The sequence below is a fragment of the Oncorhynchus mykiss genome, chromosome 29, assembly GCF_057628025.1.
Source record: "Oncorhynchus mykiss isolate SJ-2025 chromosome 29, ASM5762802v1, whole genome shotgun sequence".
Lineage (NCBI taxonomy): Eukaryota > Metazoa > Chordata > Actinopteri > Salmoniformes > Salmonidae > Oncorhynchus > Oncorhynchus mykiss.
Window position 1 is genome coordinate 24542929 of NC_143050.1, and position 26433 is coordinate 24569361.

The 26433-nt window shown below is 43.3% G+C and overlaps 2 protein-coding genes across 4 annotated transcripts in view; one reads left to right on the forward strand and one right to left on the reverse strand.

The window, feature by feature from the left end:
* LOC110509832 (ATP-dependent RNA helicase homolog DQX1) overlaps positions 1-17177 on the forward strand; it is a 30530-nt gene extending 13353 nt beyond the window's left edge. Inside the window, exons 2-12 of the mRNA XM_036967795.2 lie at positions 1372-1758; positions 2102-2295; positions 2625-3066; positions 7746-8054; positions 10248-10347; positions 10473-10631; positions 11274-11465; positions 11610-11735; positions 11861-12051; positions 12353-12543; positions 16122-17177. Of these exons, the coding sequence (XP_036823690.2) occupies positions 1429-1758; positions 2102-2295; positions 2625-3066; positions 7746-8054; positions 10248-10347; positions 10473-10631; positions 11274-11465; positions 11610-11735; positions 11861-12051; positions 12353-12543; positions 16122-16338 (2451 nt within the window). The 5' untranslated portion in view covers positions 1372-1428 and the 3' untranslated portion in view covers positions 16339-17177. The remainder of the gene's footprint in view (positions 1-1371; positions 1759-2101; positions 2296-2624; positions 3067-7745; positions 8055-10247; positions 10348-10472; positions 10632-11273; positions 11466-11609; positions 11736-11860; positions 12052-12352; positions 12544-16121) is intronic.
* A 2665-nt stretch (positions 17178-19842) lies between these two features.
* On the reverse strand, positions 19843-22861 carry LOC110509830 (endothelial differentiation-related factor 1 homolog). 3 transcript variants are annotated; one of them, XM_036968119.2, is made up of 5 exons: positions 22538-22861; positions 22035-22086; positions 21729-21889; positions 20587-20680; positions 19843-20431 (listed from the first exon to the last, which is right to left on the reverse strand). In XM_036968119.2, the coding sequence occupies exons 1-5, from the start codon at positions 22613-22615 to the stop codon at positions 20370-20372; spliced, it is 447 nt and encodes a 148-aa protein (XP_036824014.1). In that variant the 5' UTR covers positions 22616-22861; the 3' UTR covers positions 19843-20369. The 3 variants fall into 3 exon arrangements, with proteins under 3 accessions (XP_036824014.1, XP_090082984.1, XP_090082982.1); XM_090226858.1 differs by having other exon boundaries at positions 22781-22852; XM_090226856.1 differs by having other exon boundaries at positions 22296-22842.
* Positions 22862-26433: the final 3572 nt, after the last annotated feature.

Sequence of the window (26433 nt, forward strand, 5' to 3'; positions counted from 1 at the left end):
TTTGCCCCACTGTACTTTTTTTTAGAATATACCTTTATTATTCCCCGCAAACCCTACCACCCTTCCCCCAATTGCAGTAAACTACTAAAAAACACTTAGACTTCTACCTTCAGTTTATACATCTTATTCACTCTCATTCTTGGTCAAATAGCCCTTACACAGCCTGGAGGTGTGTTGGGTCATTGTCCTGTTGAAAAACAAATGATAGTCCCACTAAGCGCAAACCAGATGGGATGGCGTATAGCTGCAGAATGCTGGGGTAGCCATGCTGGTTAAGTGTGCCTTGAATTCTAAATAAATCACAGACAGTGTCACCAGCAAAGCACCATCACACCAACTCCTGCATGTTTCATGGTGGGAACCACACATGAAAAGATCATCCGTTCACTTACTCTGCGTCTCACAAGACACAGCGGTTGGAACCAAAAATCTCAAATTTGGACTCCTCAGACCAAAGGACAGATTTCCACCGGTCTAATGTCCATTGCTTGTGTTTCTTGGCCCAAGCAAGTCTCTTCTTCTTATTGATGTCCTTTAGTAGTGGTTTCTTTGCAGCAATTCCACCATGAAGGCCTGATTCACGCAGTCTCCTTTGAACAGTTGATGTTGAGATGTGTCTGTTGAACTCGGTGAAGCATTTCTTTGGGCTGCAATCTGAGGTGCAGTTAACTCTAATAAACATATCCTCTGCAGCAGAGGTAACTCTGGGTATTCCTTTCCTGTGGCAGTTCTCATGAGAGCCAGTTTCATCATAGCGCTTGATGGTTTTTGCGACTGCACTTGAAGAAATTTTCAACGTTTTAGACACTTTTCGGATTGACTGACCTTCATGTCTTAAAGTAATGATAGACTGTTGTTTCTCTTTGCTTATTTCAGCAGTTCTCGCCATAATATGGACTTGGTCTTTTACCAAATATGGCTATCTTATGTATACCCCCCTACCTTGTCACAAAACAACTGATTGGCTGAAATGCATTAAGAAGGAAAGAAATTCCACAAATTAACTTTTAACAAGGCACCTTTTAATTTAAATGTATTCCAGGTGACTACCTCATCAAGCTGGTTGAGGGAATGCCAAGAGTGTGCAAAGCTGTCATCAAGGCAAAGGCTGGCTACTTTGAAGAATCTCAAATATAAAATATATTTTGATTTGTTTAACACTTTTTTTGGTTACTACATGATCCCATATATGTTATTTCTGTAGAAAATAGTAAAAGAAAAAAAAAAGGGGTGGTGTGTCCAAACGTTTGACTGATACTGTATATTACATTTCCTTCAGTGACAGGGGTCAATCAACTAAGTTGGGTGAAATCTAAAACTTGCTATACAACTGTCAACACAACAGCATCTCTTCTCTGATCCTCTTCCCAGGTAATCTCCAGTCACTCCATTACCACCCCTCATCCCCTCTCCCCAACCCACCCTGCGATGATGTCGTCACCCTCTGTGGCCACCCCCTTGACAACGTCCCCCCCCACCCTACGCCCCCCCTCCGCCCTAGACTCTCTCTCCATGTCCTCTCTACTGTCCGGGGACCTAGAGGATGAGATGGGGGATGGAGAGGGGGAGGTGGGGGGCCTGGGGGACCTGGAGGTGAACCCGTATGATGGCTTGCCCTTCTCGTCACGCTACTACTCTCTGCTGGAGGAGAGGAAGACGCTTCCCTTGTGGAGCCTCAAGTACCGCCTGCTGGAGCACCTGGAGACACACAGCATGGTGGTGGTCAGTGCCCCCAGTGGCACAGGCAAGAGCACACAGGTAAGAGGCATGTAAAGCACATACAAACGCGCACACAGGTATAGTCACACACATTAGCACTGGTGATGAAGAGCCCAGAGAAAGCAAAGGTGGGGAAACATGCCAAACATACAGGTTTACAAACATACTAACATATAGGATGCACACATTCACACTCGTACACACATATGGCTAGGGACCCTCCAAATGTACACAATATTCAGACACTGAAGATAGACAGACCGCTGAACTAACTCAAGCAACTAAGCACACAGGCTATCACTCTATACACACTGACTTTGTGTGCATATCAGTCTCTCACTTAGTCTCCCTCTTTCTCTCTCCCTCATCCTCTCTCTCCCAGGTGCCCCAGTGGTGTGTGGAGTATGCCCTGTCCCATGACTTCTCTCAGGGCTTGGTGTGCTGTTCCCAGCCCTATGCTGTGGCTGCAGCGAGTCTGGCCCTCAGGGTGGCTGATGAGATGGACCTGAGTCTGGGCCTGGAGGTGGGCTACTGGGTCCCCCACGACGATGGCTGTACCCCTGATACACTACTTAGGTGAGGAGAGATGTAGACAGCCAGGTGTGCATGAACATTGGCGCATGTGTATGTACACACACATACCACATTGGTTCAAGCTTGGGTACACACACATCACCCAATCTGATGGCACGTTTCGTACTCATCTTCTTCGATCTCATTTATCCACCCTCTTTAAGCTCTCCCTTGACCTGGGAAAGAATATTGTAGTCCTTGTTTCCTCCTCTATCTTTCTCTCCCCTGAGGTTTACAACAGTGCAAGACAATAGGATTAAGGGATGGGGTCGTTTCTCTCCCTGATCCCTCTTCCCCCCCCTCACCCTCTCTCTCCCCCCTCCCTCTCTCAGGTTCGTCAGTGACTCTCTGCTCCTGGGGGAGATGATGTCGGACCCCCTGCTGCGTCAGTATGGGGTGCTGGTGGTGGATGAGGTCCAGGAGCGCACTGTGCCCTCCGACGTCCTTCTGGGCTTGCTGCTGGACGTGTGCTGCCAGCGCCCTGACGACCTCCGTGTGGTCCTCCTCACCGACCCCTCCCTTGCGTCCAGCCTCGCCACCTTCCTGGGTGAGGGAGTTCCGGTTCTAACGCTGGATGAGCCTGTCGCGGATGAGGACCGGCCCGCCAGAGATACACCCTACACAGAGACAAGGAGGAGGGCACCGGTTGTCGTGGAAACGGTGTATAGGGATCCTGGAGGGAGGGAGTCTGCGGCAGCGGCATGTTACATGGTGTTGGATCTCCACCGCAGGGGAGAGGAAGGGGATGTCATGGTCTTTCTCTCCAGTGCCCAGGTAGATGCGCACACACACACACACACACACACACACACACACACACACACACACACACACACACACACACATTATACTAAATATATACACAGTGGGGCAAAAAAGTATTTAGTCAGCCACCAATTGTGCAAGTTCTCCCACTTAAAAAGATGAGAGAGGCCTGTAATTTTCATCATAGGTACACTTCAACTATGACAGACAAAATGAGAAAAAAAATCCAGAAAATCACATTGTAGGATTTTTTATGAATTTATTTGCAAATTATGGTGGAAAATAAGTATTTGGTCACCTACAAACAAGCAAGATTTCTGGCTCTCACAGACCTGTAACTTTTTCTTTAAGAGGCTCCTCTGCCCTCCACTCGTTACCTGTATTAATGGCACCTGTTTGAACTTGTTATCAGTATAAAAGACACCTGTCCACAACCTCAAACAGTCACACTCCAAACTCCACTATGGCCAAGAACAAAGAGCTGTCAAAGGACACCAGAAACAAAATTGTAGACCTGCACCAGGCTGGGAAGACTGAATCTGCAATAGGTAAGCAGCTTAGTTTGAAGAAATCAACTGTGGGAGCAATTATTAGGAAATGGAAGACATACAAGACCACTGATAATCTCCCTTGATCTGGGGCTCCACGCAAGATCTCACTCCGTGGGGTCAAAATGATCCAGAACCACACGGGGGGACCTAGTGAATGACCTGCAGAGAGCTGGGACCAAAGTAACAAAGCCTACCATCAGTAACACAATACGCCGCCAGGGACTCAAATCCTGCAGTGCCAAACATGTCCCCCTGCTTAAGCCAGTACATGTTCAGGCCCGTCTGAAGTTTGCTAGAGAGCATTTGGATGATCCAGAAGAAGATTGGGAGAATGTCATATGGTCAGATGAAACCAAAATATAACTTTTTGGTAAAAACTCAACTCGTCATGTTTGGAGGCCTAAGAATGCTGAGTTGCATCCAAAGAACACCATACCTACTGTGAAGCATGGGGGTGGAAACATCATGCTTTGGGGCTGTTTTTCTGCAAAGGAACCAGGACGACTGATCCGTGTAAAGGAAAAAATGAATGGGGCCATGTATCGTGAGATTTTGAGTGAAAACCTCCTTCCATCAGCAAGGGCATTGAAGATGAAACGTGGCTGGGTCTTTCAGCATGACAATGATCCCAAACACACTGCCCGGGCAACGAAGGAGTGGCTTCGTAAGAAGCATTTCAAGGTCCTGGAGTGGCCTAGCCAGTCTCCAGATCTCAACCCCATAGAAAATCTTTGGAGGGAGTTGAAAGTCCGTGTTGTCCAGCAACAGCCCCAAAACATCACTGCTCTAGAGGAGATCTGCAATACCAGCAACAGTGTGTGAAAACCTTGTGAAGACTTACAGAAAACGTTTGACCTCTGTCATTGCCAACAAAGGGTATATAACAAAGTATTGAGATAAACTTTTGTTATTGACCAAATACTTATTTTCCACCATAATTTGCAAATCAATTCATTAAAAATCCTACAATGTGATTTTCTGGATTTTTTTTCTAATTTTGTCTGTCATAGTTGAAGTGTACCTATGATGAAAATTACAGGCCTCTCTCATCTTTTTAAGTGGGAGAACTTGCACAATTGGTGGCTGACTAAATACTTTTTTGCCCCACTGTAGCTAGTCTCATCAACTACTGGGGCAGTTTTTAGTCTTATCATGTCCTTAGACAATAGATGCCCAGTAGTCCTACTGCTGGTAACGCAGAAATGGTTCAGAAGGCTAAGTGGGTTACTTTGGGTCGAGTTAGTTAGGATTAGTTGGTGCATGCAACAGCAGACTTGTGGTATTATTTTACCGCACGGGCCACACAGTATATGAATATATTATGAGTTAAATGTAAGTCGTTTTGGATAAAAGTGTCTGCTAAATTACCTTCCTTTCTATCCCACCTCTTCTTGTCAGTTTCTGCTAGACTTCCTTCTACATGTAAATCCCTATTGAACTATGTTGTTTCTTAATGCCATCTTCCTTGTCTGTTGTTGCCTCTCACCCTGGGGACAGAGAAACAGGGACACTGTAATCTTAGACTACTGAATGGCACCAGGGTGGGTCAGGTGTCCTGTTTAACGCATCCAGAATACACATACAGTTGAAGTTGGAAGTTTACATACACTTAGGTTGGAGTCATTAAAACTCGTTTTTCACCCACTCAACAACTTTCTTGTTAACAAACTATAGTTTTGGCAAGTCGGAGGACATCTACTTTGTGCATAACACAAGTCATTTTTCCAACAATTGTTTACAGACAGATTATTTCACTTATAATTCACTTTATCACAATTCCAGTGTGTCAGAAGTTTACATGCACTAAGTTGACTGTGCCTTTAAACAGCTTGGAAAATTCCAGAAAATGATGTCATGGCTTTAGAAGCTTCTGACAGGCTAATTGACATAATTTGAGTCAATTGGAGGTGTACCTGTGGATGTATTTCAAGGCCTAACTTCAAACTCAGTGCCTCTTTGCTTGACATCATGGGAAAATCCAAAGAAATCAGCCAAGACCTCAGAAAATAATTGTAGACCACCACAAGTCTGGTTCATCCTTGGGAGCAATTTCCAAATGCCTGAAGGTACCACGTTCATCTGTACAAACAATAGTACGCAAGTATAAACACCATGGGACCATGCAGCCGTCATACCACTAAGGAGGGAGACGCGTTCTGTCTCCTAGAGTTGAACGTACTTTGGTGCGAAAAGTGAAAATCATTCCCAGAACAACAGCAAAGTACCTTGTGAAGATGCTGCCGGAAACAGGTACAAAAGTATGTATATCCACAGTAGAACGAGTCCTATATCGACATAACCTGAAAGGCCACTCAGCAAAGAAGCCACTGCTCCAAAACCGCCATAAAAAAGCTAGACTACGGTTTGCAACTGCACATTGGGACAAAGATCGTACTTTTTGGAGAAATGTCCTCTGGTCTGATAGAACTGTTTGGCCATAATGACCATCGTTATGTTTGGAGGAAAAGGGGGAGGCTTGCAAGCCGAAGAACACCATCCCAACCGTGAAGCACGGGGGTGGCAGCATCATGTTGTGGGGGTATTGAAGCAACAGGGTGTGGTGATAACATAGTGGCAGTGTGTGTGTGTGAGAGAAGTGGATGTGAATATGTGAGCTTTGCTGCAGGACGGACTGGTGCACTTCACAAAATAGATGTCTACATGAGAAAGGAAAATTCTGTGGCTGTATTGAAGCAACATCTCAAGACATCAGTCAAAGCTTGGTCGCAAATGGGTCTTCCAAATGGACAATGACTCCAAGCATACTTCCAAACTTGTGGCAAAATGGCTTAAGGACAACAAAGTCAAGGAATTGGAGTGGCCATCATAAAGCCTTGACCTCAATCCTATAGAAAATGTGTGGGCAGAACTGAAAAGTGTGTGTGAGCAAGGAGGCCTACAAACCTGACTCAGTTACACCAGCTCTGTCAGGAGGAATGGGCCAAAATTCACCCAACTTATTGTGGGAAGCTTGGGGAAGGCTACCCAAAACATTTTACCCAAGTTAAACAATTTAAAGGCAATGCTACCAAATACTAATTAAGTGTATGTCAACTTCTGACCCACTGGGAATGTGATGAAAGATATAAAAGCTGAAATAAATCATTCTCTCTACTATTATTCTGACATTTCACATTCTTAAAATAAAGTGGTGATCCTAACTGACCTATAACAGGGGATTTTTACTAGGATTAAATGTCAGGAATTGAGAAAAACTGAGTTTAAATGTATTTGGCGAAGGTGTATGTAAACTTCCGACTTCAACTGTACATGCCGTGCAGAGAGAGAGAGCACTGAGCCCCATCATATTCACATCCACTTCTCTCACACACACTGCCACTATGTCAACATCACCACACCCTAGCTCCTCGACTAATTCCTGGATATGGTTTCAAATCCTGAGGCAGACCAGGACTTCAGTACAGTAGTTGATGCCAAGGCTGCAAAACACAGAGCTAGCTAGCCAGGAGGACGGATCTGGTTAAGACTCACTGTAAACAAAGTAAACAAGGACACAGATAAGCACTGTCTGTTTAGGGAGAGGGAAACGAAGAGGGAGGGTGCGAAAGGGGGAGAGACATGAGAAAGTAGAACGGGCACAGGGACAGAGGACCCAATACGCTCAAATAGATAATTTTTTTACTTTTTAAAACAATGTTAACCCATTGGTGTAGCTAGCTTAAGTAGAAGAAGCCATTACAAAGTATGGGGACTTTACCAGGGCAAGGAGGCAGTGGGTGGGGTAAGGGCAAAGATGAGAAGTTGGTTCCACTCTTCCCCTTTAAATTCCCTCTGTGCCCTATGTGCAATCCCTTTAACTGGTAGCCACTCCCACTCTCCTGCCATATGGAGGGAAGAAATGATAGCCTTGGAGGGGCAGAGTGGAGAGAGGAAAGAGTGGATGCATTTGGGACCATGTGTACCTTACACACTACATTTCACTGCATGTAGGTAGCATAAATAGCATGTTTTAATTTAATTTATATTACTCTCTCTACTTGTCCACTCATTCACTTTTTTTTATGGCTGGACAACTTTTAGAATGCCAGGACTTAACATTTCTCAAGAGATTTACTAAGTGCCCAGGATAGGACAGTATGTATTCTCAAACCTTTCTTCTCTCTCCTCCTCTCTCAGGAGATTGATGAGTGTGGCTCTCTGCTGGAGAAGGAGTCTGTTGCCCTGAGCCCTCAGCTGGGGACCCTCAGAGTTCTGCACCTCCACGCAGGCCTCGGAGGGGCTACCCAGCGCGTCTATGAAGCCGAGCCAGAAGGGCCTTCTGGGGACACGGAGGGATCCAATGGGTCTGAAGGACTGGAAGGGCCAGGGATAGGGGCGGGGACGGGAGCGACGCGCAGGGTCATCCTCACAGACACCCTGGGGGAGGCCTCCTTCTCTCTATCTGGAGTCCGCTATGTCATAGACACAGGCATGCAACTCAAGACAGTGAGTACTCATTTATTAGAGATAGGAAGGAGGAGGAGTATGTGTGGTACTATCCTACACAGCGGGCACATATAAAATTGTATTAGTCACATGAAATGCTTACTACGAGCCTCTAACCAACCTAGCAGTTTCAATAATTACGGATAAGAATAGGAGATAAAAGTAACAAGTAAGTAAAGAGCAGCAGTAAGAAATAACAATATAAACAGAGTCAATATGCACCGGTTAGTTGAGGTAGTATGTACATGTAGGTAGAGTAAATTAAAGTGACTACAGTTGAAGTTTACATACACTTAATTTTAAGCCGTCACGACCAGGCAGACGAAAATTCCAAATAGTATCCTTAAAGTTTGTAGAAACATGTCAAACGTTTTTTATAATCAATCCTCTGGTTGTTTTTACAATATATAATCGATAACATTTCAACCGGGACTGTAGCTTCTTCAATAGGAGAGAGAGAGAAAATGTCTGCTCCAAGCTGTTGCGCATGCAAAACGCTGCTGGCACCCAGCCATACAATGACAAGATGTGATCTTTCTCACTTAGTTTCAGGCTTTTATTTTGAAAAATATGTCTAAAGACTGTTCACACCATGGGGAAGCCATAGGAAAAGGAATCTGGTTGATATCCCTTTAAGTGGAGCGAAGGCTGGCAATGGAACAGAGAGCTTTCAGGAAAAAACGGGTTGGATTTCCCTCAGGTTTTCACCTGCAGTATCAGTTCTGTTATTCTCACACACAATATTTTGACAGATTTGGAAACTTTAGAGTGTTTTCTATCCTAATCTGACAATTATATGCATATTCTAGATTCTGGGCCTGAGAAATAGGCAGTTTCATTTGGGTACGTTTTTCATCCAAACATCAAAATACTGCCCCCTACACTCAACAGGTTAACATGTTGGTATTACAGACTCGGACAGGGAGAGGTTGAAAATGTCAGTGAAGACACTTGCTAGTTGGTATGCGCATGCTCGCAGTACACGTCCAGGTTAATCCGTCTGGCCCTGTGGTCTTGTGAATGTTGACCTGTGTAAAGATCTTATTCACATCGGCTGCGGAGAACATGATCACACAGTCTTCCGGTACAGCTGGTGCTCTCATGCATGTTTCAGTGTTATTTGCCTTGAAGCGAGCATAGAAGTAGTTTAGCTCATCCGGTAGGCTCGTGTCACTGGGCAGCTCTCGGCTGTGCTTCCCTTTGTAGTCTGTAATGGTTTGCAAGCCCTGCCACATCCGACGAGCGTCAGAGCCGGTGTAGTACGACTCGATCTTAGTCCTGTATTGACGCTTTGCCTGTTTGATGGTTCGTCGGAGGGCATTGCGGGATTTCTTAGAAGCTTCTGGGTTAGAGTCCCGCTCCTTGAAAGCGGCAGCTCTAGCCTTTAGCTCAGTGCGGCTGCTGTCTGTAATCCATGTCTTCTGGTTGGGGTATGTACGTACGGTCACTGTGGGGACGACGTCATCGATGCACTTATTGTTGAAGCCAATGACAGATGTGGTGTACTCCTCAATGCCAATGCCATAGCAAAATCAAATCAAATGTATTTATATAGCCCTTTGTACATCAGCTGATATCTCAAAGTGCTGTACAGAAACCCAGCCTAAAACCCCAAACAGCAAGCAATGCAGGTGTAGAAGCACGGTGGCTAGGAAAAACTCCCTAGAAAGGCCAAAACCTAGGAAGAAACCTAGAGAGGAACCAGGCTATGTGGGGTGGCCAGTCCTCTTCTGGCTGTGCCGGGTGGAGATTATAACAGAACATGGCCAAGATGTTCAAATGTTCATAAATGACCAGCATGGTCGAATAATAATAAGGCAGAACAGTTGAAACTGGAGCAGCAGCACAGTCAGGTGGACTGGGGACAGCAAGGAGTCATCATGTCAGGTATTCCTGGGGCATGGTCCTAGGGCTCAGGTCCTCCGAGAGAGAGAAAGAAAGAGAGAATCTTCTTCATCTGACCACTTTTTTTATTGACCTAGTTACTGGTGCTTCCTGCTTTAATTTTTGCTTGTAAGCAGGAATCAGGACGATGGAATTACGGTCAGATTTTCCATGTGGAGGGCGAGCTTTGTATGAATCTCTGTGTGTGGCCACAATAACCACAATGCTGCATAACCTCAATAGACTATGAGGTGCACCCAGTCCCAGTGCCATGCATAACCTCCCACTCTTCCTGCCTCCGTCTCATAGGTTTACAACCCTCAAATTAGAGCGGACTCCCAGGTCCTGCGTCCCATCAGCCGGCAGCAGGCAGACATGCGGACGCAGAGGGTAAACGGTGACCTACCAGGTAGGTTAAGGTCAATCAAATCTGTTGTAAGAAATCATCATGGACAGAAGGGACATACAAAGCTGTTACGGGACTAATTTCCTCTCTCTGTGTATTCTTCTGAACCCTCTCTCCTGTCCCTCCAGGTCTGTGTTTACGTCTGTACCCCCAGGCTCTGTATGAGGAGGGCATGGCAGAGGCCCGCAGCCCGGGGGTGGTGGAGGAGAACCTCAGTCACCTGGTGCTGCTGCTCAAGAGGCTGGACATCGCCGACATGGGCCAGTGCAAGTTCCTGGACAGGCCTGGTAAGGAGGGCCGTGCGTCATCTAGCTATTTCTGCCCTGTTTCCTTTGAATTAATAAAGTGCACCTTGAACCAGACCTGGGTTCAAATACGTGTATTTTTGAGTATATGGTATTTAAAATACTTTTTTCTTTGTATTTGACTATTTTCAATTACACTGCACAAAAACAAGTACTTTTATTTCAGTATTTGAATGGTTATTTGTAAAAGCCAAATAGTCTACACAATTGTATTTTCAAATGCTTATTTCAAATACTATTTTCTAGCTTAAATGCATTTGACTCACTGTATTTTCAAATACATTCCATGTGTATTTTCAAATACATTCCAAGTGTATTTTCAAATACATTCCAAGTGTATTTTCAAATACATAAAAATATTCAACTACTTGTCTTTTCAAATAAAATATATCTGAATACTTACTTTGAATGTATGTAAAAGTAATTGAGATTTGTTTTAAATACATTTGAACCCAGGTCTGCCTTGCATTCATGGGATTCATGTAGCATTCATGTTTTTACTAGGTGCCTTCTATTTTGTGATATCAGGCAAAATATAAGATCTTTCCATATCCGTCACTTTCTTCAACCCTCCCTCTCTGTTTTATTCACTCTCTTTTATTCTCTCCTCTCTCCCTCCCCCAGCTCCAGAGGCTCTGATGCAGGCTCTAGAGGACCTGGACTACCTGGCAGCACTGGATGATGATGGGAACCTATCTGAGGTGGGCATCATTATGTCAGAGCTGCCCCTGGAGCCCCCTCTGGCTAAGGCCCTCATCGCTGCCTGCGAGTTTGACTGTGTCAACGAGCTGCTCACCATCGCTGCCATGCTCACAGGTACACACTGCACACACATACACTGTCCAAGGTGCTTAGTACTGGCTGTAAAATGAGCCTTTTTTACATGCATTACAGAATATTGCTTTGTTTTGTTTCTATAACTTAACTTCATTTAAATTCTCCACCTGTGTGTGTTCCCAGCTTCCCCCTGCTTTGTGACCCCCACACCCCAGAGAGAGGAGGCAGCAGCCACTCACAGACGCCCCCTGTTGCACAACGAGGGAGACCACCTCACCCTCATCAACATCTACAACGCCTACATACAGCGTGAGACCATATACCACACACACACATTCATGGATCTACACACATAGGCATGGAGCAGACATGCATTTCACACTATCTCTACTCCTTGAATATTAATATGTGTGTTTCTCTGATTAATATTTTAGACAATGAGGATGATGCCTGGTGCACTACCAACTTCCTGAACCCTGCCGCATTACGATTGGCTGTGGTGATCAGGGCAGAGCTGCTGGAGGTGATGCAGCGAATAGAGTTGCCCGTCTCGCCTCCTTCCTTTGGTTGCCAAGACAACTGCACTAATATCAAGCGTGCACTCATCTCAGGGTTCTTCCTCAAGGTAAAAGGACTCATCAGTCCACTTCTCCATTTAAGATGTAATTTAGTTTGTACGTGTCTAACATTTGTTTTTGTCTACAAATATAGACCTTAACCTTTCTCTCTATCCTCCCCCTATTTCTTCCTCCTCTCTTTGTCCTTCTCTTACTGTCTGTCAAAATGTTCACATTGTCCTCTCTTTCCATTCTGGTGCCCCCCCCCCCCCCCCCCCCCCCCCCAAGTCTCTCCTGTCCTTTCTGTATTTGTTTCCCTCGATCTCATTTGATTTCATCTTCTCCCTTCCCCTCTCCTCTCTTTTTCAGGTGGCTCATGATGTGGACGGCTCAGGTAACTACCTCCTGTTGACTCACCGTCACGTGGCTCACCTCCACCCCTTCTCCTCCTATCTGTGTCGCCGGCCGCGCCTCAACCCCCCCTCCTGGGTGCTCTACCACGAATTCACCATCTCCCATGACAACTGCATCTGCACCGCCTCCGAGGTGCACCCCCACATGTGAGTAACCCTAAAATGTTTTGTGCACTTTTGTTGTTGAGAAAATCCATGTACATTAAAACTCGTTTTTCAACCACTTCAAACTCGTTTTTCAACCACAAATTTCTTGTTAACAAACTATAGTTTTGGCAAGTCGGAGGACATATACTTTGTGCATGACACAAGTAATTTATCCAACAATTGTTTACAGACAGATTATTTCACTTGTAATTCACTGTATCACAATTCCAATGGATTAGAAGTTTACATACACTAAGTTGACTGTGCCTGTAAACAGCTTGGAAAATTCCAGAAAATGATGTCATGGCTTTAGAAGCTTCTGTTAGGCTAATTGACATAATTAATTGCCTACCTTCAAACTCAGTGCCTCTTTGCTTGACATCATGGGAAAATCAAAAGAAATCAGCCAAGACCTCAGAAAAAATTGTAGATCTCCACAAGTCTGGTTCATCCTTGGGAGCAATCTCCAAACGCCTCTATCTCCAAACGTACCACGTTCATCTGTACAAACAATAGTATGCAAGTATAAACACCATGGGACCACGCAGCCGGCAAGGAAGACGCCACTGCTCCAAAACCGCCATAAAAAAGCCAGACTAGGGTTTGCAACTGCACGTGGGGACAAAGATTGTACTTTTTGGAGAAAAGTCCTCTGGTTTGATTAAACAAAAATAGAACTGTTTGGCCATAATGACCATTGTTATGTTTGGAGGAAGAAGGGGGGGCTTGCAAGCCGAAGAACACCATCCCAACCATGAAGCACAGGGGTGGCAGCTTCATGTTGTGGGGGTGCTTTGCTGGTGCACTTCACAAAATAGATAGCTTCATGAGGGAGGAAAATTATGTGGATATATTGAAGCAACCTCTCAAGACATCAGTCAGGAAGTTAAAGCTTGGTCGCAAATGGTTCTTCCAAATGGACAATGACCCCAAGCATATTTCCAAAGTTGTGGCAAAATGGCTTAAGGACAACAAAGTCAAGGTATTGGAATGGCCATCACAAAGCCCAGACCTCAATCCTATAGAAAATTTGTGGGCAGAACTGAAAAACGTGTGCGAGCAAGGAGGCCTACAAACCTGACTCAGTTACACCAGCTCTGTCAGGAGGAATGGGCCAAAATTCACCCAACTTATTGTGGGAAGCTTGTGGAAGGCTACCCGAAACGTTCAAGTTAAACTATTTATAAAGGCAATGCTACCGAATACTAATTGAGTATATGTAAACTTCTGACCCACTGGGAATGTGATGAAAGAAATAAAAGCTGAAAGAAATAATTATCTCTACTATTAATCTGACATTTCACATTCTTAAAATAAAGTGGTGATCCTAACTGACCTAAGCCAGGGAATTTTTACTAAGATTTAATTACAGGAATTGTGAAAAACTGAGTTTAAATATAGTTGGCTAAGGTCTATGTAAACGACTTCAACTGTGGATAGTGTGTTGTACACTAACCCTGAACTTCATTGGGACATCCTCATAGTGGTGTCTTTTAGAGGTCGACCGATTAATGGGAATGGCTGATTTAATAAGGGCCGATTTCAAGTTTTCATAACAATCGGAGATCGGTATTTTTGGGCGCCGATTTGAATTTAAAAAAATAAATAAATTGTACCTATATTTAACTGGGCAAGTCAGTTAAGAACACATTCTTATTTTCAATGGCGGCCTAGGAACGGTGGGTTAACTGCCTTGTTCAGGGGCAGAACGACAGATTTTCACCTTGTCAGCTTGGGGGATCCAATCTTGCACCCTTACAGTTAACTAGTCCAACGCAATAACGAACTGCCTCTCTCTCGTGCTCTCCACAAGGAGTGCTGTTACGCGAATGCAGTAAGCGAAGGTAAGTTGCTAGCTAGCATTAAACTTATAAAAAACAATCAATCATAATCACTAGTTAACTACACATGGTTGATGATATTACTAGATATTATCTAGCGTGTCCTGCGTTGCACATAATCTGACTGAGCATACAAGTATCTAAGTATCTGACTGAGCGGTGGTAGGCAGAAGCAGGTGCATAAACATTCATTAAAACAGCACTTTTGTGCGTTTTGCCAGCAGCTCTTCGTTGTGTGTCAAGCATTGCGCTGTTTATGACTTCAAGCCTATCAACTCCCGAGATGAGGCTGGTGTAACTTAAGTGAAGTGGCTAGCTAGTTAGCGCGCGCTAATAGTGTTTCAAACGTCACTCGCTCTGAGCCTTCTAGAAGTTGTTCCCCTTGTTCTGGGTGACGCTGCTTCGATGGTGGCTGTTGTCGTTGTGTTGCTGGTTCGAGCCCAGGGAGGAGCGAGGAGAGGGACGGACGCTATACTGTTACACTGGCAATACTAAAGTGCCTATAAGAACATCCAGTAGTCAAAGGTATATGACATACAAATGGTATAGAGAGAAATAGTCCTATAATTCCTATAATAACTACAACCTAAAACTTCTTACCTGGGAATATTGAAGACTTATGTTAAAAGGAACCGCCAGCTTTCATATGTTCTCATGTTCTGAGCAAGGAACTTAAATGTTAGCTTTCTTACATGGCACATATTGCACTTTAACTTTCTTCTCCAACACTTTGTTTTTGAAATATTATTATATATATATTTTTTAATTTGACCCCGTTTTCTCCCCAATTTCGTGGTATCCAATTGTTTAGTAGCTACTATCTTGTCTCATCCCTACAACTCCCGTACGGGCTCGGGAGAGACGAAGGTTGAAAGTCATGCGTCCTCCGATGCACAACCCAACCAAGCCGCACTGCTTCTTAACACAGCGCGCATCCAACCCGGATGCCAGCCGCACCAATGTGTCAGAGGAAACACTGTGCACCTGGCAACCTTGGTTAGCGCGCACTGTGCCCGGCCCGCCACAGGAGTCGCTGGTGCGCGATGAGACAAGGATATCCCTACCGGCCAACCCCTCCCTAACTCGGCCAATTGTGGCCAATTGTGGCCACTAGGCCAATTGTGCGTCGCCCCACGCACCTCCCGGTCGCGGCCGGTTACGACAGAGCCTGGGCGCGAACCCAGGGTCTCTGGTGGTACAGCTGGTGCTGCAGTACAGCACCCTTAACCACTGCGCCGCCCTGTTTTTGCATTATTTAAACCAAATTGAACACGTCTGATTATTTATTTGAGGCTAAATAGATTTTATTGATGTATTATATTAAGTTAAAGTAAGTGTTCATTCAGTATTGTTGTAATTGTCATTATTACAAATATAAATAAAAATCGTCCGATTAAACGGTATTGGCTTTTTTGGTCCTCCAATAATCGGTATCGGCTTTGAAAAATCATAATCGGCCAACCTCTAGTGTCTTTACTTCCTTTTAGAATACTAGTCCTCTGATAAACAGTAAACTGTACTATGTGTCAGAGGATAGTGGTGCATACCAGGTTGTCTTTTGTGATCAGATCAGATCGCACAACGAGAAGCATTAAACTTCTCTGGAACCAGGTCAATATGATATAGCAATCTTCTGAGATGTGCACATGTCATTACATTGAGGTAAACTAGGCATTTAAGTGCATTACATTGATAACCTACTTCGGTAACCTTGGCCTATTAATGTTTCCTGTGCAGGTTGGTGGAGCTGGCCCCTCTGTACTACCTAGGCAACTTGCCGTCCAGCGAGGGACGGGACCTTCTGATGGAGCTGAGACAGAGTCTGCTGCCCCCAGAGGAGGTACAGGAGAGGGGCCCAGAAGGAGTCTATGATACACGCCACATTGAGGAACACTTAGACAGGACCGGAGATCCACGTAATCAAGACAGTACTGAGCTGTGTGTCATACAGTGACGGGAATGGTGTGGGCAACCAAAAGCAGAACCAAGAGAGGAGAACCTGAGAGAAGGGACTTGGATGCACTATGCAGGATACTCTCAAGTTTTACCAGGAATACACCATAGATCTATACTGTACTATTGCATGGACAGTTGATGAGGGAGAGTACGTACAGTACACTATCCAGCCATACAACATTGTATGGAGGCAGTTGTTTCAATCTGAGTGAATAAGGGCTCACCTACAGGGAGGGGTTAGTGACATTTTTCTTAAATGAGATTAAATGCATTTTATTTTACACATGAAAATGTGTGAGTTAAGGGCAATTTCAGACTGAATCTACAGAGTTCCTATAAAACAAACTGTATACTGGTATGCAAAGTAATATATATATATTGGGAATTATATATTGCCATGAATGTTGACTATTCTGCAAGAGTCCCTGATACTTCACTGAACAGACAGTCAGCTGTCAATAAGTGGACATGCATTCTTTCAATGATGACTGGTGAGGTATGGCATTGATGCTGTCACTTCCAGGGAATTTGTGTTTTTGACTGTTGTGGCACCAGCACCCATCTCTTCAGTAGAAACTATTGGTTGACCTAGGATCTCTCTGTCGAAGTGCCCAATCATAGAAGCTGACTTGATGTGGACTGGACATGTGATTGCAGGGCTCAGTTAGGTTTAAACAGGGTGATCTACCATTGTACGGAGCTTTAGAATCCAGTTTTTGTTACTGTTGTTCTTTGTATGCTAGTGTGTTTCCAATGTGTTGAAATAATATAATATTTGGTGTGTAAATCAAGGGTGTCGGGTCAGCCTCCCTCTATCTAATAAATATTTTAAATATATTTTGAACATGAAATGAAAGGTTTATTTGTTGAATTTTAGCTTGAAATGGTTAACTACTTCATGTTATACATTCAGCCCTTCAATTATTGAGGGACAATCTGTGGTCGGTGAAACATCGCATCCAGGTTTCTCACCCAAGTAGCATGGGGAATTTGGGAAATAAGTTAATTAGCATAGCATAATAAAAGTAGACATTTTGTTTAGTAAAATATGCAATATTTACTGCTGTTCAATGGCCTCCCATACGATGGCATAGTTGATATACCGCTGTTCAATGGCTTATAAATGCCTCATGGCAAAAGAGCTTGCCAGTTTGTAGTCCTAAAAAAATGAAATGAGTTACCACTGGTTTATTCAGCCATTCCTATGGGGAAATTAATGTAGAAACAATAGGGGGTTTGGATAAACTCGGTTAAGAGGCTTAGGGGATCTTATACGTTTTGTTTTATGAGTTACAATTATATATATATTTTTTAATTATGCAGGGCCAATTGTGCACCACCCTATACATTGTTAGTTAAGATGACCTTTATGAATTATGTAGCCTTGATGTGCTTTTTTTCGATTACACAAATGCTCCAAAATTCACAAAATGTGACAGTTGATGAAGATTAGCTCAAAGAGTAAAATGTATAAGATCTCCATTCATTTTCCCATAGGCTTTGTCCAACGAACCATGGCGGAGTTAGTGCCTACAAAAAAACAGCATTTGTTTGCTATCTATAGCCTATGTCGGTGTAACCGGTGTGAAATGGCTAGCTAGACACGCTAGTAGCATTTCAATCGGCGACATCACTTGCTCTGAGCCCTTGGAAGTAGTTGATTCCCTTGCTCTGCAAGGACAGCAGCTTTTGTGGAGCGATAGGCAACGATACTTTGAGGTTGAATGGTTCAAGCCCAGGTTGGGGCGAGGGGGTATTCAACTCTTACCAGTGGAGAATGGTGGTAGGAGTTATCGGAGGATGGGCTCATTGTAATGGCTGTAATGGAATAAATGGAATGCTATCAAAGTGGAAACCACCACATTCCATTCCAGACATTACAATGAGCCCATCCTCTTATAGCTTCTCCCACCAGCCCCCACTGACTCTTACCATACGAGGTCCAGAGTCTGCTGGTTTTCTGTTCTACCTGATAATTAATTGCATCCATCAGGTATAATGTGGGGAGCCACTTGTGGATTTAACAGTTCTAAAGCAGTTCCACCTCCAAAACAACCACTATGCAGATGTTGGCTAAACCTGATCTGATTTAATTGAGCCCTAGGCCAAAACCAATTGTAGGCTATACCTTAAGAAAGAATGTAAACTCAAATCTTGGAACAGCACCCTCAAGGGGCAGTATTGGACAAGTATTGAGCACTCCTCCCACCAGCCTCCACTGACTCTTACGAGGTCCAGAGCCTGCTGGTTTTCTGTTCTACCTGATAATTAATTGCACCCACCTGGTGTCCCAGGTCTAAATCAGTCCCTGATTACAGGTGAACAACAAAAAAATGGTCCAGAGTTGAGCATTATAGAGTGGCACTGGCAGGGCTGCCGTTGGTCTGAAAACAAATCAAGGACTGGCATTATAAGCCACCTAAGCCAAATGATGCCTGATCAATATTATTTAGCCTTAAGGTAGGCTCAGTTACCAGGTCACAGAGCAAGATACAATATCAATATTGTCCTTGCTTTTGGCACAACAGGAAATCTAACAATGTTAAATTAAACTAATTAAGGTCTAGATTAAAGAGGCAATCAGCAGTTGCCACATCCATTTTTGGACTTAAAAATTAATATATACCCATTGATTCTTAAAGAACATAACTCATGAGCTTAATTCAACTTGTGGTACCCAACAGTTGAGGTTGCTTTGTTATTGTTTCTTCTGTTTATTGCCGCTTTACGGCTCTATTCAATCCGCATTGCAGAAGTTCAGTTTTACAGCATGATTGAAATTTAAAGGCAATGTTCCCGCTTTAGCAGACTGCATTCACGTTAAACTGCTTATGTCGGCTTAATTGGAAATGACCTTACACCAAATCTGTAACGCTTCAGTTTTACAGATTGAACAGAGCCCTCAATCAGATTTAGCGTTAACCAGCCGTAGCAGACACCAGCATGCATAGTGGATGCTTTGGCGGTGTCTAGGTGGAACTGAGTTGAAACCATCAAATCGGTGAGCAGCTGCTCTTGCGATCATTGTCATGAAGCCACTCCCGCGTTAATGTTGAGAACGAGAAAGTGTAGGCTATATAGAAATAATTACTCAAATCGAAAAATCATCCTAATCAAGTTGTAGATTACATCACGTTCCAGTGTTCAAACTTGTAAACGCGACTCCGTACAGTCAATGGCAATGTCCACTTTAGGTATAGTGGTGAGCCACTTGCGACAGTTCAACCTCTATGCGAGCAACATCTAACCCATACAACTCATGGCCCTACTCACCCATACAAATAGTTTCACTTCCCTTTACTTGGCATAGTGCTTTTGTGCAAACTCATAAAAAAATATTGGTTGTATCAAATGGGTTGTACATTCATTGTAGAACCTGAGTGAGTACAGGGCCAGTGTCAGACTGGTTTTATTACTGCTAGTAACGTAGGACACCAAAATATCTTATTTCAAGGCCTTCTCTAATGTAAAACTGAAGAAAACATTCTAAATAACCATCAGATGACAAGTAGACTGCCAAACTTTATTTTAAATTCAAAACCAAGCTACAGCAGGAGGACATGTTCATATTGTAATGACCTAATATACAATGGGTCTGAAAAGGCCACAAACAAGCACTTCCGAAATGGATAAAGAACATGCTCCGAGAAAAAGTAAAATTGATGCACATGGCCATGGTAAAATTCACCTAGTCTGTTTCAAACATCCCAAAATAAGTTAATGCCAAAGCAGTAGCGAACTAAATAAAAATTACATTTCACAGCACTTTTGGTTTGCAAGTTTTGCAATGCATTCAATCATTGTTTATAAGAAGTATTTTGTGATGACTTGTCAGTATATGCAGCTTGTAACATGGTGGATCACCAGGTCCTGTAGCAGGACAGGTGGAGCTCAGCCCAGGTGGGTGGGGGTGGGGGGTGGGTGGGGGCAGGGTCATAGCGGAGTAGGGAGGTGGGGATAATGGAAGGGGACTTGGGGATGAAAGTGGGGTACATGGGGAAAGGGGGGGCTGATTTCGAGGCTTTGTCCTCATTTCTTCTTGGGTTTTGCCTCCAGGGGCAGTCCAATATCTTTCCCGCGCAGTTTCAAACCTGTGAACAAAAAGTTGCGATGTCAGACAAAAAAAGTACCAATGGTAAAATCCAAAGTACAGATGAATAAGGTGGCATACTACTCCGAGACCTGATTAAACATAGGGGTTGATTAGGAAAAATGTCAGTGTGAGTCTTTCCCAGATTCCACTCACCGATTGCTCTCTCAATCTTTCCCATGACCTGATTGTTGGGAATTGCTTTCCCACACTCATAGTCAGCAATGACCTGAGGCTTCTCATTGATTTTCTGAAAGTGAAAGCCAAAAGAGATGTCAGGAAAAATCTGTAACCTAAAATGTTTATTCTATTTAGACCTACAGTGCATTCAGAAAGTATCCGTCTGGCCACTCTACCATAAAGGCCTGATTAGCGGAGTGCTGCAGAGATGCTTGTCCTTCTGGAAGGTTCTCCCCTCTCCACAGAGGAACTCTGTAAGAGTGGCCATCGGGTTCTTGGTCACTTCCCTGACAAAGGCACTTCTCCCCCCGACTGCTCAGTTTGGCCAGGCGGCCAGCTCTAGGAAGAGTCTTGGTGGTTCCAAACTTATTTAATTGAAAAATGGAGGCTACTGTGTTATTGGGGACCATCAATGCTACAGAAATGTTTTGGTACCCTTCCCCAGATCTGTGCCTTGACACAATCCAGTCTCGGAACTCTACAGACAATTCCTTCGACCTCTAGGCTTGGTGTTTGCTCTGACATGCACTGTCAATTGTGGTATCTTATATAGACTGGTGTGTGCCTTTCCAAATCATGTCCATTTAAATGAATTTACCACAGGTGGACTTAAGAAAACATCTCAAGGACAATCAATGGAAACAGGATGCACCTAAGCTCAATTTCGAGTCTCATAGCAAAGGGTCTGAATGCTTAAGTAAATAAGGTATCCATTTTTTACTTTGAATAAATAAGCTACAATTTCTAGAAACCTGTTTTCACTTTGTCATTATGTGGTGTTGTGTGTAGATTGAGGGGGGGAAATAATTTAATCAATTTTAGAATAAGGCTGTAATGTAACAAAATGTGGAAAAAGGCAAAGGGTCTGAATACTTTCCAAATGCACTGTACAGTCAAACTGTTGAAATGTCAATCATCACTGAGGCCATCAATTTTAAGGTACACATACATTGGAGGCATCTTCAAAGTGTCCTCCCATCCTCATATGTACTGATGTGAAAGTATTGGACATAATTTTCACCTACACTGTGTTTAGATGAGTGCAGAGGAGACAAGGAAGCCACAGAAATGCACCAATATCTTAATGAGTCATATGGGTTTGCGGTAGCATTACTCACAGTGGCTAGGTCTTTCTGGGTGAGGCCCTTGTTCTGGCGTCCCTGCTGGATGACCTTTCCCACCTCCAGGGAGACCCGCTGGTGCTGCAGCTCCTCCGTCTCACGGTCCAGCTTGGCCGTGTTCTTGGTCATCAGGTGCTGCTTGTTCTGCCCTGCAGACCCTGTGGAGACATTCATTGGCATGGTAAGCATAAACAAGCCATAACATAATTTAATTCAGAAATCAATCCTTCATGTCCCAGACTTCCCAGTAGGGGAGTTGGTGGATTGCACCTTGCATGGATTGCTGTATAGAACAAGGCTTACATTTCTTAGTAGTCTCGAGGTCTTCTCCACGTCTCTGTGCAGCTGTGATAGCCTAGACAAAACATGGCATATTATTCAAATGTACTCTACATCGTTCCATAACACAGGGATATATTTAGTTAGCTTGTACAGCTGACGAGTAGGCCAGGCCAGGGGGGCTGATCCAACACAGAATCAAAACACAGGCTACGAAAAACGCAGAAAATGTTTGATAAAAGTCCAATTCATCGACGTCAGTCAAATGATTAGACGCCAACCCACATAGTTGCTATTTCTGTCCACGTCGACCGTTTTACCGAGCAGGAAACGCCAGGGAGAGGCGAGGTCACAATCAAATCCCCGGGATTTATTAGCAAGCTTCCCTGCCAGTGACAGTGTGCAGCCTACATGGGCTCAGTGGTTTGATTAATTAAATCGCATATTTATTTACAATATATCGAGTTGTTTCTCAGGTTCACATGCTAAGTGGCTAATGCTAGCTGCTCTAGCTAGCAGCTAGCTACCTGCTTAGATTTGGCCTGCGCAGCAGTCGGACCCTTCTTCCTCAAAACCGTCACGGTGTCCCAGTCGCTTTCTGCCATTGTTTCCAGGAATTATTCGATAGCCGTAACGACAATAATTATACAAAAATAAAGCTAACGTTAAATGCCTGGGTATCAAAACGATATCTGGCGACGTAAGGCTACTTCTTTCCTACGCTTGCTTTGACAACAACAACAAACGACGAACTAATAACAAACACCCACGCTTCTTTCAAATCCAAAGCTTTATTCAAAACAACCTCAGATATGTTAACCTAGATCTACAGTGACCTCTGCTGTTAAAAAGGAAGTGCTTGAGAACAAAGGAAATGTCAATGATCTATGTTTTTTTATTTATTGCAGAAACACCTGTATACATACAAGAAGTATACAAAAAGACAATGATACAATATTCAAGGGGTTACAACAAATTACAGATTATACAAAGACCTTAAAATATACGCACGTATTGATTGTTTTAACAGCTTTCTTGTTAGAAGAATGTAGAGTGGTCTTAATGTACTGCTCGAATTCCTTATACAAAACATGGAAGATGTTTTTTTTATTAGTGAATTTACATTTATTCATATTTCCCATTAGCACAATTAGATTTATGAGGTTAAAAAAAATGTCTTTATACTTATTATAGTTAAGGAAACCGAGCAGCACATTCTCACATAACAAACAAAAGTCATCAAGAATATTAACAATTATAAAACTATGAATATCTTGACATAATTTCTTTACAAAGAGACAATGTCAAAATAAATGCAAAACTGTTTCTGGATGCTATACACAAAAAATACAGTTAATGTTAATGTCTTTTCTTAGTTTCTTCAGGTGGTGCAGGGTAAAATGTTTGTTTTCCAGTCTTCATAGGTTGATGTTACATGTTACCGTAACAACAAAGTAGTAACCTTAACCACAGTGTTTACTTTATGCCTAACCTTAAATTTTGATCATAGAGCACATTTTTGCTTTCATTCATTTTTTACGATATAGCCAGATTTGACTTATTGGCTGTGGTTATTGTGATAACCAGTATTAATTGCTTGATGTTACAAAGTATCCCGTGTTCATAATGTAATAGTGGTTGATATTAAGTATCCATACAATGTACTGTAGCAATATAAACATGGGTGGAGGCTGCCGAGGGGAGGATGGCTCATAATAATGATTGTAATGCAGTCAATTGAATGGTATCAACCACATGGAAATCACTTGTTTGATACCATTCCACTGACTCCATTCCAACCATTATTATGAGTAATCCTCCCCTCAGCAGTCTCCACTGGATTGGGAATTCAGAGGTGGAGTGGAGGAGCCTCTATTTGAAGGTGTAGAGTTAAGATTGGGGTTGAGCCATGCCCTGTCAGCTGCCATCTCTCCACACTTTCCTCTTGCCCCATGTCCAGCTAGTCTGGCTGATACAAACTCGAAGTCCTCCTCCAAGTCTGCTGTGTACCACATGGGTCGCATCAGCCAGGCAAATGTCCATCCTAACCCTAACTTCATGTCCACACCCCGGTTCAACCCTAACCCTTACCTCAACCCTAAAAGTAGACTGGTAATACATTGTACTTAGAGCTGTAGCACAAACCAAAACCATAACCCTAGTAATACATTGTACTTAAAGCTATGGAAACAACCAAACCATAACTCTAACCCTAGGCTGGTAATACATGTACAGCTGTAGAGCCAACCATAACCCTAAATTTAACCCTAGACTGGAAATATTGTACTTATAGCTGTAGCACCAACCCCAATCCTAGACTGGTAATACATTATAATTCTAACTTTATGTCCACACCCTGGCGTAACCCTTACCCTAGCCATAACTCTAGCTTCATGTCCACACCTTGGCTCAAACCTTGGCAATAATAACCCTAAGAGTTTATCATCCTTTTCTCTTTGGACCCATAAGATGCTGGAGCTCGGCTCCCCCTTTGACCCAAGGTGCAGGAGCCTGGCTTCGATTGCTCTGGCTCCATTTTAACAGTTACTATAAAACAGGTCATCAACAAGGTTACAAATACATACTGGAATGAACTTAGTAATTTTTCTCTGTAGCCTTTAACTCCTGATGATTTAATTTAGTATTTGATGGAATTTGCCTATTATTGTTGTGGAACAGGTTTAAAAATGGTTCAACATGCATACGCAGATTGTGTTGAGGGTATTTTCTTTATTATACACTGAGATAACTACGTAACAAGGTGTACACTTTTTAGGTAAGATTAGCCAATTATGTATTGCTGATGCTATGTATTGGCCCTTGAGAGAGACTTTGAAGCCACCGGTCGCCCATATAGCCACTCCCCAGTATGAGCAGTCCTCCATAGGAATGAATAGAATGCTACAGTATTTCAATTAAATGCTTCAAGGACAAAATTACATGTATTTACACTGAACAAAAATATAAACGCAGCATGTAAAGTGTTGGTCCCAAGTTTCATGAGCATAAATGAAAGATCCCAGAATTGTTCCATGTGCACAAAAAGCTTATTTCTCTCAAATGTTGTGCACAAATTAGTTTATATCCCTGTTAGTGAGCATTTCTCCTTTGTCAAGGTAACCCATCCACCTGACATGTGTGGCATATCAAGAAGCTGATTAAACAGCATGATCATTATTACAATAAAAGGCAACTCTAAAATGTGCAGTTTTGTCACAATGCCACAGATATCTCAAATTCTGAGGTAGCATGCAATTGGCATGCTGACAGCAAGAATGTCCATCAGAGCTGTTGCCAGAGAATTGAATGTTAATTTCTCTACCATAAGCCGCCTCCTAACATTGTTTTAGAGAATTTGGCTGTACGTCCAACCAGCCTCAGAATGGCAGACTACATGAAACCACGCCAGCCCAGGACCTCCACATTTGGCTTCTTCACCTGCATGATTGTCTGAGACCAGCCACCTGGACAACTGTGGGTTTGCACAACCAAATAATTTATCCTCATCAAGGTCTTGACCTGACTCCAGTTTGGTGTCGTAACCAGCTTCAGTAGGAAAATGCTCACGTTCCATGGCCACTGTCACGCTGGAGAAGTGTCCTCTTCAAGGATGAATCCTGCTTTCAACTGTACTGATATTTTAACATTTTTATTTCACCTTTATTTAACCAGGTAGGCCAGTTGAGAACAAGTTCTCATTTACAACTGCGACCTGGCCTAGATTAAGCAAAGCAGTGCAATGAAAACAACAACACAAAGTTACACGTGGGATAAACAAACGTACAATAACACAATAGAAAAATCTATGTACAGTCGAGGCCAAAAATGTTGAGAATTACACAAATATTAATTTCCACAAAGTTTGCTGCTTCAGTGTCTTTAGATATTTTTGTCAGATGTTATTATGGAATACATTGTATAATTACAACCATTTCATAAGAGTCAAAGGCTTTTATTGAGAATTACAGTACATGAAGTTGATGCAAAGAGTCAATATTTGCAGTGTTGACCCTTCTTTTTCAAGACCTCTGCAATCCACCCTGGCATGCTTTCAGTTAACTTCTGGGCCACATCCTCACTGATGGCAGCCCATTCTTGCATAATCAATGCTTGGAGTTTGTCAGAATTTGTGGGGTTTTGTTTGTCCACCCGTCTCTTGAGGATTGACCCCAAGTTCTCAGTGGGATTAAGGTCTGGGGAGTTTCCTGGCCATGGACCCAAAATATCGATGTTTTGTTCCCCAAGCCACTTAGTAATCACTTTTGCCTTATGGCAAGGTGCTCCATCATGCTGGAAAAGGCATTGTTTGGCACCAAACTGTTCCTGGATGGTTGGGAGAAGTTGCTCTCAGAGGATGTGTTGGTACCATTCCTTATTCATGGCTGTGTTCTTAGGCAAAATTGTGAGTGAGCCCACTCTTTTG

Excerpts from the sequence above, each read along its gene's own strand:
- LOC110509830 (XM_036968119.2), bottom strand. The coding sequence starts at position 22,615 with ATGGCAGAAAGCGACTGGGACACCGTGACGGTTTTGAGGAAGAAGGGT. Across the intron at positions 22,087-22,537 it reads CGCAGGCCAAATCTAAGCAG|GCTATCACAGCTGCACAGAG; the intron begins GTAGCTAGCTGC and ends TGTTTTGTCTAG. Across the intron at positions 20,681-21,728 it reads CCCAGAAAGACCTAGCCACT|AAAATCAATGAGAAGCCTCA; the intron begins GTGAGTAATGCT and ends TTTCACTTTCAG.